Source organism: Notothenia coriiceps, unplaced genomic scaffold (assembly GCF_000735185.1).
Source record: "Notothenia coriiceps isolate Sejong01 unplaced genomic scaffold, NC01 NC01_scaffold00014698, whole genome shotgun sequence".
NCBI classification, from domain to species: Eukaryota; Metazoa; Chordata; class Actinopteri; order Perciformes; family Nototheniidae; genus Notothenia; species Notothenia coriiceps.
Genome location: NW_011347399.1, coordinates 1 through 12,453, shown reverse-complemented (window position 1 = coordinate 12,453; position 12,453 = coordinate 1). Strand labels below are relative to the sequence as shown.

Genomic DNA, 12,453 nt, shown 5'->3' with positions numbered 1-12,453 from the left:
ATGGAGAATCAAGAAGTCAATACATTCAAACCCAAAATCCACAAGAGCTCAGACACAAGGGTCAGAAACAGAACCAGAATGCGTCAAACTGACATATCGTGCCCTTACATCTGGGTTTAACAGTGTGCATCAACAAGGGTTTTTGGGGGTAGCCCTGCTCCACTGTGTCTCATTTAGTTCGACACCAGGTCCATGTTAGACTGCATGTTGGTTGTTGAGAGAGAGATAGAGGGCAACAACGGCAGGATTACATCTTTAGATTAGATTAGATTACTCACTACTCTTTCATTTCCCTCCTAACCTCATCCTTCTCTGTCCTCCTTTAAATATTTATTTGTTTGTTCACATTTTCTCATTTTCTCTTGAGCCCCATAATCCCTGAGTCATCTCTGCGCACCACAAACTACTGGAAAGGCTCAGTGTTCATTTCACATGACGGCAGACATTTTCTATTGTCAGACAGCATTTACTGCAGAAACCATCGACACAGCTTTAAAACATTGACACAACAAAAATGATGTTATATTATTGTATTGGTGCTTTTAACCTGATATTGATTGATGGTTGTTTGAATGTCTTTAAATCTAAATTCTCACTTCGTCAGGTGTTGAATCAGAGTCTGTTTCTATTACCGTTCTGCCACCAAAGAAATTAATCAGTGTTTGCCTGGCAACTAAGCAGCGAAGGTAATAAATAGCACGATATGGAATTTGTTCAAAATTGTTTTCATCTTTGCATGTTCGTGAGAAATCCTTTCTGTGTTCTCACCTCCCTCTCGTTCCTCTCACACACAGATGGAGACGCAATAACTCTCAGACAGTTTAAATATATACTGTAGGCGCCATTGTGAATTTGAATGCAATCTTAAACCTAAAGGATCTCTTTTACAAGATGAGAGTTTGTCTATTTGTTCGGAGGTTAAAGAAAACGTGCCTGGTTTTCTTGTAACCTGGTCGAAGGGTGTGGAATTGGTAAATTACATTTTGGAGCAAATCTATAACAAATACCAAAATGGATCTTCTCTTATTATCAATATGAGATAGTGGAACTTTTTGATTGCAAATGGTAAACGGAGTGAAGTTATACAGCTCTTTATCAGGTCTGTTTGACCCCTCAAAGCATACTACGAGTCATTCACCCTTTGACACCTTATTCATACAGAACAGTACCACTTGCTCTAGGGAAGCTAACACTCACTCACGCACTCACCCACGCACGCACGCACGCACGCACGCACGCACACACACACACACACACACACACACACACACACACACACACACAGATGGGAAAGTAGGAGGAAGAGGAGGAGGAGGATGGACTAACTAACTCTCTAATCTGCCTGTCTGAGTAAAAAAGGAGAGAAAATGAAGTCTGCTGTGTTGTGTGTGCCAGAGGAGGGGGAGTCGGTAATTACAAAGAGGGAGAGAAGAGGGGCGGGAGAGGGGAAAAAGACAGAGATGTCAGGGAGTCACAAACGACCAAGAGACACAGACGGAGTGAGAAAAAAAGGACATAACGAGAGGAGAAAAGAAAGGAGCTGTAAGGCCGTTCCTTGAATATTTCTTGCAGCACTGGACCTCGTGGAATACTCAGAGTTACTTAAACACACTCTGCAGGTCTTTGCAAGTGCATCCTCTATAGATGGAGACATAGCACTGTATTGCTTTAATCCCTGTTGGCACGTGGGTTGCAGTTTATAGATGCAGTTAACAGGACCGGCTTATTATTCATGTGAGACAAAGTGAGAGGATGGGAGCCCTTCGCCTCTCTTTTGCTCTGTTCTTCCTCTCATTCTCTCCCGCTCAAGCCCAATGGTGGAATTTCATCTGGGCAAAACCTAAAACCACCACAATCTCTATGACTTCTCCCATTCCTTCCTACATCACTTCTCCATCCATCACCTCCCTGGGTTCTTCTGACATCCCAGGGACAGCAGAATGGATGTTAAAGGAGGACGGGGTGACAGAGAAAGCCCCGGAGACAAGCACTCTGACAGAGGGGTCTGTACTGCCCCTCACACCCACCCCTGGAGTGGAAATCTTTGGTCAAAGCACTGCAGTACCTGGGACTTTACCTCCAAAGGAGAATGCAGGTGCTGGCAGCAAAGCTAGGGCCCAATGCAAACCCCTGAAACACTGGAAAAGTGGTGAGTTTCACTGATGAGTTTAAGAGTGCAATAGTTTATTTTCCCAAGAGTTCCCATTGGCAGATTTCTAGCTAAGAGTGGCTTCATATTTGGTATTAGAACTGTCAACTTTTATGTAAGGTGATGTATGCCTTTGAGTTACCAGCAATTTAGTCAATGTCTGATTTAAACAATAAAAATAAATAATTCAATAAAAAGTTGTTGGAGAAATGTCTTGTTCAACAATTGAACAGTTACTATGTAAGACCATTCTGCCCATTCAAAGTGAATGGGCAGAAGCGTTGAAGCTTCAACCCACGCCGCCGTGTGGACGGGCCGTTAGTGTACCCTGATGTGCTTAGCATTAAAACTGTTGGAATCTTTCAAATCTAGAGAAAGAGTGGGGCAGGGAGCTTTTGTCTGTGCCACATCAGGGTCAAGGAGGGTTTAAAAGGTTATACATGGAAACGCTAGGGGTTTGTTAATATTGGCTTTATAAGTCTCCTCAAGCTGATCAAGCGTCCATGCGGCCAACGTGATGAGGATTAGGTTCTTGAGGAGGGAGTTAGAGTTGAAAAATGTCACGCAAAACGAAGGAGAGATCAGATGACTGAAGTGTTTGATTTGGTGACTGAAGAATTGTATGCAATTAACTTAATGATTGTTTGACGCATGACTGACCACTTAACTTGTCTTTTATTACGGTAATAGTTTTCTTAAATAATAAGTGCGGCTGAGTGTTTGCACATTAAAACATTTGTATAAAATATGTTTACAATACAATTTTAATTATTACAAAGTCTATTATTTTAAATCCATACCACATGATGTCATGAGAATGTGATTGGACCAATGGCTGTCATGTTCGTTGTTACTAGTTATAGGGGGCATTCTACCGAATTGGACCAAAGTCAGGTTGGAAATGTTTTAAAATGTTGTATGTTTTTTTCCAAAAACTTTGTCCATATATATTTTGTACCATATCTGAATTACACATATCTAGTAAAAGAACCGTACCTTTGTATATCGTATTGTCAGACTGTATTGGAATGTTCTTCCTCTACCAAAAATGGTCACTACCGAAACATAGTACTGTAGTAAAAAAATAAAAGTGAATTTTTAATCAAAATTCAAAGTTCAATTTATACAATTCATAAAAATCTCAATGACATTTTTCTTTGTAAAATGCATAATACTGATCATATTGATTCCAGAGTTGATTATTGTTGAAATTGAACACATTAAACCAATCAGTATCATATCATTTTAGTTGATAACATCTAGTCTTTCGGTAGTGACCACAGTATTTTGTTCTCAAGGTTGTATCATATTCCCTCAACCTTATTGCTTAATCTTAACTCATAACATGCTTTATGTTGAAGTGTGAATGTTTACACACATAAAAACCTAATACTTTGCATAAAACCCCGAAAAAGTTTACTTAATTGAAGATAATATGTGTAAAAAATATTTTTACAAAGGTTTAACATCAGTTTTCCAATCACAAATCATTCACAAGATATTTGGTGGATCTTTATCTGTTTTGTTTGTTCATGGGCAGTGAAGGCCTAGATTTGGCTCATCAGCTGCTTAATATGTGTTTTAACATCGAAATGTTTTCATGCCAACTAAAAAAGACAATCACAACTTAATTAAGGAAGCTAAATTCAGTTGTAGCTAATAACATTGGTTAAATATAGTCGCAGCTAGCGTTGGCTAAGGCTAAACTTACTGACTTTCTGCCCCTAGCTTTTTCCTAGAATTTAATTAAATAAATGTTGATCACTGTGTTGGTCATTCAGTTTGTTGTTACATTAGATGAGTGTGCAGTGGAAAAATATGGTCATGAAGAATAAAAACAGTTGGAATTGATCAAACTCGTAGCCTACTGAGAAAAGGTAACTAGCTTAGCAAAGTAATAGTAGCTTAACTGCTATATCAGCTTTGGCTTGAAGTGTAGCTACTTTAAAGTTTAAAATTGATCTAGCTACTATAAAATCTGTATTAAATGTAAGTTGTTTATTCAGTTGAGGTATAACAAGACTAGCATATTGTTCCCAAAATGTGCTGATAGAAATTCCTTTCCTTTTTTCTCACAGTCACAAACCAATATTTGGCCCTTCTTTCCTCTTCTTTCTCTGGCCAAAGTGGCTGAGAACTCTTCACAGTAGCAACAATTTGAAATGGCTGCTTTCCAAGTCATGACTGGTAATCACCAACATGTTGCTGCCATCATGTCACTATCAGACCGGATTCACTAAGTTGTATAAAGAGGTATATTCAAATGTGTCTCACAGTCACAGTCAGGGATAAAAAGCTAAACTTTGCAGTCAGTGGCCACCGGACAGCCTGCTGGTTGTATCATGAGCTCCCTCACAGAAGTCTGTTCCTCTCAGTCATTACACAGAGAACTAATGACTTCACATCTGGACTGGAGGTGTGTTACCACTTTGGTGTGTGTTTGTGAGTGTTTAGTTTGCACATCTTGAGTGCCCACCTGTTGCAACATTAAGTGTTTAAATGTGCAGAGCTTTACTTGTGTGTGTGCTTCTGTGCTGCACACACATACACACACAGGTGCTTTCAGTGGGCCAGGTTGATGAACAGACCCCAAGATGTTGGCCTTTCTGGTCTATGTGTATGCGTGTATGTTAACGTGGGTGAGGTGTGTATTTGATGTGTGCACAATGTATGCAAAATACTTTCTATCTGTGTGTGTACATATTTTATGTGTGCATGACAGTGGTATAGGTAGCAGGGGTGCTCTCGCCCGGAATGCTAAGGTGAGAGTTAGTCGCCACGGGAGACATACTCTTAGTGGGGGGAATCAAGACAATGTGAAGCCATCTCTTCACATACACACAAAATACTCTAATTACCTGCCATTTCTTTTTCGGAGGATTATGTCCATGTGAGGCAGAGCAGTGAGGCGTGGGCACTGTCTGGATCAAATCAAGTCAAATTAAAGTCATGTCAAGATGATTCCGGTAGCTAGCTCTTTTTTTTTGCTTGTATGAAACAGCAACACACAGGTTGCAGACAAAGAAGACCCGTTTTAATTGGGGTTCAGACACCCGCCAAAGAAGTTTATCTGCATCTAGGTCATAAGGTCCACTTATTGAAGGATATTGAAGTGAAATTATCCCATGTCAAGAAAAACAGGATGCTACATGTTACTCCTTTGTTTCCACTTACACATTTTCTCCTTCTGTGATAGAGCGAGGCTCAGCAGGTCATCTGGACCTGACGGAGTTAATTGGCGTGCCCCTCCCTCCCTCCGTCTCCTTTACTCCTGGCCATGAGGGTTTTCCAGCCTACAACCTCGGGCCTGATGCCAACATCGGTCGGCTCACCAAGACCTTCGTGCCAGGCTCATTCTACAGAGACTTTGCCATCATTGTTACGGTAAAACTAAAGAACTGAATACTTTTCAACCTTTTCAAACCCTATGTATGCCGCATTCTGTTTTAATGGGTCATACAGTGATTTACACACAAATTGAACTAAGTATACGATAAGCAACTGTTTACATTGCATGAATTTTCTTCTGAACAATTTTCATGGTAAATATATTTTATGTTGCCACCTTGTGACTGCGGTCAAGCCAGCCTCCACTCGGAAAAACCTAGTCAAGCCAGCCCTCACGTGATATTGCGGTGCGCGAATATCCTATGCATTACGGTAGAGTCCAAAAAAATCATCCCTCTGTGTTTAGATGAGAATAAAACAAAAACTGTCCAGTATCAAAGACTAATTTCATTTCAGGGTGATAGCAGGACATCCCATCTAGTCACTCAGAAAAAGTCAGGACATTCTGATGTAGAGTTTCAAAATAAAAGACCTTTGAAATCTCTATTGTATGAGTTATCATCCCTGTTTTTGGATGAGAATAAAACAAAAACTGTCCAGTATCATAGATCCATCTCACTCCAGGGTGATAGCAGGACACCCCATGTAGTCACTCAGAAAGAATCAGGACATTCTGATGTACAGTTTCAAAATAAAAGACCTTTGGGGACAGGGATGATAGCTCATATATGAGACTTCAAAGGTCTTTTATTTTGAAACTGTACATCAGAATGTCCTGATTTTTTCTGAGTGACTACATGGGATGTCCTGCTATCACCCTGAAGTGAAATGAGTCTTTGATACTGGACAGTTTTTGTTTTATTCTCATCTAAACACAGAGGGACGATTTTTTTTTTATGGCTGGCTTGACTAGGTTTTCCCGAGTGGAGGCTGGCTTGACCGCAGTCACCTTGTGTCAGTTTGACGATAAAGCAAGAGTCCTATATTTTCAGTGCTAAAAAGTTTCTATTTTCCCCAAACATTTTCTAAATATATGTGTACTGGAATGTCTGTCAATTTCAGTATTGTACATTACTGTATTTATATGTTAAATGGTACGTCTATAATGTTCCTATAATGTGGGAAAGATGACTCTGAATCCTGCCTTGCGCTTACTCCAGGTGCGTCCAGCCTCTCAGAGAGGAGGGGTCCTCTTCGCCATCACAGATGCCCGTCAGAAGGTGGTGGAGCTGGGTTTGGCCCTCACTCCGGTACGGGGGGGCCTCCAGAGCATCTTACTATACTACACTGATGAGGAACAAGCTTCACACAGCCAAAAAGCTGCTTCCTTTAGTGTCCCTGATATGACCGAGCAGTGGACACGATTCACGGTGAGCATCATGTGCTGTCTGTGTTAATGATAATGTATAAGATCAGGGAGACGTTTTCAGTTGCTTCAAACCTTTAATTCAAACTTTTTATGGTATACCTTCACACCAAAACAGTTAATTGTGCAATTAATGGATTGGTATTATTTTGAAATGTATTTTTGTTTTTTTGGTTGATTTAAGGATTGTTTTTTTTTAGATGATAACAAATTAAGGCATCACATTCATTGAATCCTTACATCCTCACCAATCCTTTTTTTACAAAATATTAGAATAATATTTTATCAACAACAATGAACATTTCAATGACTAAACAATTGGTGTATTTTATATAATCCTCCATCAGGTGGTGGTGGAGCAAGATGAGGTCCGTCTCTACATGGACTGTGGCGAGGCAGAGAGGACGACATTCCATCGCAGACCAGAACGACTCAACTTCTCGCACAATTCAGGAGTTTTCGTAGCTAATGCAGGAGGCACGGGGCTCAACAAGTTTGTGGTAGGTTGCAAAATCCTTTAAATGTAGAAATGTCACTGAGTGAGGACAAGAATGCATAAAGGGCAAGGAGAAGGAGGAAGAATGATGCCTGCCTTTGTCAATATCAGTGTGCAGTTTGTCAGTGTAGGCTTCAGATCACATGTGTTCCTGTAGGTGTGTGCCTGTGTGTTCTGGCCTCTCATTAAAAGAGCTGAAATGTCATCTGCCTACAGTCTGTGTCTTCTGAAAAATGTCCAGCATTTTAGAAAAACAGAAATAATTTATGTTTGAACTAAATGCTTGAAGAAAATACTATTTTGCTTTTACAATAAGTATCTTGTGTAAGCAACATGCAGAACAACTAAAAACCTTGTCCCTTGTAAAAAAAATGTTCTACTATTATACTGTGTCGTAACACTTTATAGTATCGACTATTATGTGATTATAAATTATAAGAAATAACTTTTAGAAAAAATACATTATAAGATGGTTACAAGTCAATATAAGTGATCAGGGTTGGCTTTATGTGAAGTTGAAAAAGATTCAATTAAAAATTATATTAATGTATTGTGATAATTAACTTTATTGTTCACTTTAAAAAATAAATTATAATTGTACAGTGCTATTAACAAGTTATAAGGCAACAAGTGCTTACAAAACTTAGTAGCCAGTCTCTGCAAGGTATTTCTTTATAATAAGAACATGCTTACTTGTTTTATATTCTATGCTATACAACTATAAAGATCAGAGAGGAAGCAAGAAGAGGAGGACAGCAAAGAGATGGTAAAGAAGGAAGGGAGGGGAGTGAGATGAGGATGGGAGGAGAGGACGGGGGAGTAAGTTGATGGCAGATGAGGAAGTCTGAGATGTCAACAAAGCTTAGTTGTGGTCAGATCAAGGGCTTTTTCTCGGGCCTTTGAGTCTGCCGCCAATTGGGATTGTGTAGTAAGGTCCTCTATAAGTCAATGGGGTGACAGCATAATGTACACCTACAATAAAGTAAACTCTCTTCAAACTGACATTATTACTGGAATCACCCTTGGACCATCGTTAACGACACTTACAAAAGATAAACCCAAGCTGCCAGTCACTTGTTGCCATGGTGAGGGGAAGGCTTTGTTCAGTGTGGCCTGACTTATTGAACGGGTTATCTGAAGCATGACGACAGAATGTGTGCATGCTCAGAATTGGTAACATCCAATCGGAAGTGTGTGTGTGTGTGTGTGTGTGTGTGTGTGTGTGTGTGTGTGTGTGTGTGTGTGTGTGTGTGTGTGTGTGTCCTTGGTTTGTTGTCATGGGCTTCAAAGTGGAGCAGTCATGGCATGGGGCCCTTTTTAATCAGCATGTGTGTGTATGTGTGAATGTTGTAAATGTAGGACTCGACATCTCTCTCCATGTTACCATATAAACTTTATAAACTTGCGCTTTTATCACCATGCTGCGAGTATTGATGTTGTTTAGGTACATTTTTGGAAATCCGGTCTCTTAGGTGATGGTATTAACGGAAATGTACTTCATTGTGTGTGCATTGCTCCTCTGTTCAAACTATATAAAGAGAGAAAGAGAGCACTTGTTTAGGTCACAACAGTAAAATGTTCATACAACTTCGGTGCGTTAAACATTCTTTTGCGAAAGAAGAGTGAGTATTATGGGCAAAATGTACATTCTTATTAACTTTAAAGAGGCCCTATTATGCCTTTTGGGGTTTGGGTGTGTTATATAGGTTTTTGTGCATGTAATTAGTCTGCAAAGGCTAAAATCCCAAAGTTTACACAAGAAGGAGTTTATCCCAGAAACACTCCCCCATGCATGAAACGCATCGTTGGACTCCTTAGTTTATTTCTGGAACATAGTGACATCACTATGCAACACTTGCGCTTCCATTGTGCCCGATAGGCTAAGGGGCGGGACATCTCTGAACCAGGCCTCTGGTTTTAGACAGAGGGTGAAAAGAGGGGCTGCAGCACAGGCAGTATGAGAAAAATAAAGCACATTTGAATATTAAGGCATGTCAAAGTAGAGGCACAAAATACAATTATGGTTACTAATATGGTTCCTTTAAACGTAACGTACTCAATATGCAGAACATTGGCTCCTTTGTTAGCTATTAAATATTTTAATATTATGATTAAATTACTATTATGTTGCTTTGATGTGTAAGTCGTATTTAATTGTTGCAGCTGTTGGAGGTAAAGCCAGCATTTACTGTTTAAGATATTGTTGATAGGTTTAAAAAAGTTAATCATTGAACTTTCTGCTCATTCTCATTTCCATAATGTCTGTGTAACGAATGACATGATTGATATTCCGAGGTAAAAGTTTACATTTTCGCTCGTTGATTTTGGGTCCTGTTTTTTTTGTTTTACTTTTCCTCCATGTAACCTGAGTGAATATACATGTAGTATGTAGTTAAGGTGTCAAGATGGCAGTTTTTGAAGGTTTTTCCTAATCCTCTCGCTCTCTGTCTCTCCCTTCAGGGATCCATTCAGCAGCTGGTGATAAAAGATGATCCTAGAGCAGCTGAGGAGCAGTGTGAAGATGATGACCCTTATGTGAGAAATGCACACATAAACACAATATAGGTGTTTGGCACACAGGAACGTACTATTCATAAGTTATAGTTTAAAATTCTGTACACAAATCACAAATGTATCGACGTTACCCCCTAGTGGTCAGAGATCTTCCCTCAACAAAGTACCTATTAGCTGGATTAATGATCATGAGTAAACCTTTGCTGTAATCAGACAACTATTTGGTTTTTCCTCCTACATGATTGCCATAGGAAGCGCTTTATACTTTTTTAACTTATTGTCTGTAACATTATCTTTAACTGGCAAAACGTGGGACACTACCTAATTATTTGTTTGTCATTTACCTAATTTTTCCCCAAACTAACACACCATGTGATGTTTAATAAAGGCCTCGGGATTCACCAGTGGAGATGATGCATTGGATGACAGAGAGTCAGAGGAGGAAATGATGAAGAACACACACGAGAGAAAACAAGGCACAAAGAAGGTAAGTTAGCTGGATTGGCTGCTGGATAATGAGAACCTGAAAAAGGTCTTGTTGAGTAAATATTTTGTTTTGTTTTGGAGATATCATATCTTTCGAAAGTTTTAGATCTTCATTTGACTGGAAGACATATCCTGTAAATGAGAACAACTGCGAGAAAGAGTTCTGGTTTCTTTAGAAGCCCACACTTAAGCAGGAAGGGCTCTAAATGCAGTATTTGCTGTTTGAAAAATACACTCGAGTGTGTGTTAGAGTCCCCCCCCCCCTTTCTTATCATCATGACCCTAAACAGCACTCCTCCTGTGCAAGTTGATTTGTGTTTTACTTATTTGTTCCGGGACAACCTTTCATTCCCCCTCAACCAGGAAATCAGGCTGACCCCAAATATCCCATAATCAACATTGACTTTGAAGCTTCAAAGACACCAGTCCCTCAGAAGCTAAATAATTGTTATGTATGGTTAATGACATGGTAGAGACTTGCATAAACAACAGGGGCACCAAAAGCACAAAATGTCAAATGATTTGGTATTTCTCTCAAATGTCTCTTTTTTCTTTTATTCGAATGACCTTTTGACCTTGTCCTCTTCTTCATCAATATGAGGAGGAGGACAGTGTTCCAGTCAGAGCTCCACCCACTGAGGCCCCGGAGATGGAGCTGGAGGAGTTCTCCGGTCAGCAGACTACAACAGAGGCCACTAAAGACATGCTGCTAAAAGGTCAGAATAAAACTGAATATACATTATTATTATTTTCTGTAGGAATTGTACAGAAGCTTAAAGAAAGCAAAAGAGGAAGTTTTGCCAGGACCTTTTTTGCAAGTTACTTTTTTTTCATCCACTGCTTGAACTGAGAAGCTTAATATAATTACGGGATTTTATTTTGGAGCTCTCCATTATTCAATATTATAACAACAAATACATAACATTTCACAGAGCAAAACTGTTTTCCCCCCTAACTTACAGATGTTTTTTTTGTTATATAGGCTTAGAAACATCAAAAAAGTAAAAAGAATAATTAAGATTATAATGAATAACTGAATCACTTAATTTCTTTTCATTTTCCTTTCAAGGTTTTGATAGATAGAGAATTTATTTATCCCAACATTTTAATTAAATTAAATTTAACAATAAACAACAGCACGTGTATTATATCTACAGTAGAAATGACATGAACCACAAATAATACTAAATATAGAATGTTCTAGATAAGTTAGACAGTTCTATGAAAGACCAATATATTAACTGTAGTCTTTAAAGTTAATTGAACCTAATCTTTTGACATTGCTTTTACATTTGAACAGTTAATTGGTTGTGTCCATTACTAAAATACTAGATATTTTTTGTAGGATTTTGTTCACTGAAGACCACTATCTAATGTTTTCAATAGCTGCCTCAACAGGGGCAGCGGTGGCCCAAAGCTTAAGGAAAGCAGGCTTGCGATTCTGTCCTTACGGGACTAGCATGATAAATGTTGGTTGGGAAAATGAAAAAGTGGCCCTTATGTCAAGCTACAGCCTGGACAGTGTTACCTTGCCAGACTCTGATTGGTCACATCTGTTGATGATGTCATATGCTGTGTACAGGGCCACACATGACACAGGAGCCAGGGGAGGGACCCAGAGATGTGAGTTGACGTTTTATATTATATTGTTCAAAATGATGACAAATCCAAATTATTTTTGCACAGCAGTATCTTTTTTATAAAAACTTCTCTGCTCTCTACTCATGGACGTTATATTTTGTATGGATGTTTAGGGTCATGTCATACATGGGATAAAAGGAGAGCGTGGAAGTCCTGGACCCAGAGGCCCACCTGGACACCCAGGCCCCAGCCATCTACCTGGGCAAGCTCAACCTGGGCCGAGAGGGACACAAGGACCAGCCGGAGCCCCCGGGTCCCCAGGACAGCAAGGGAGAGACGGACAGGCGGTGTGTGTGCCAGCGAGATAGGGAGTGTGTGTGTGTGTGTGTGTGTGTGTGTGTGTGTGTGTGTGTGTGTGTGTGTGTGTGTGTGTGTGTGTGTGTGTGTGTGTGTGTGTGTGTGTGTGTGTGTGTGTGTGTGTGTGTGTGTGTGTGTGTGTGCTTTTCATTAAATGTAATACTGATCCTAAATCTTGCTCTACTCTTTACAGGGACACAAGGGTGATAAGGGAGA

The 12,453-nt window shown here is 39.6% G+C and overlaps 1 protein-coding gene across 1 annotated transcript; it reads left to right on the top strand.

The window, feature by feature from the left end:
* Window positions 1-1,495: 1,495 nt before the first annotated feature.
* Window positions 1,496-12,448, top strand: LOC104948620 (collagen alpha-1(XV) chain-like; the record flags this gene model as incomplete). The annotated part of the gene is made up of 10 exons (XM_010774824.1): window positions 1,496-2,149; window positions 5,346-5,533; window positions 6,598-6,807; window positions 7,151-7,303; window positions 9,760-9,834; window positions 10,202-10,300; window positions 10,901-11,015; window positions 11,882-11,922; window positions 12,054-12,227; window positions 12,431-12,448. Coding segments are annotated over exons 1-10 (1,470 nt in total), but the record flags the coding sequence as incomplete, so codon positions are not given.
* Between the last annotated feature and the right edge of the window lie 5 nt (window positions 12,449-12,453).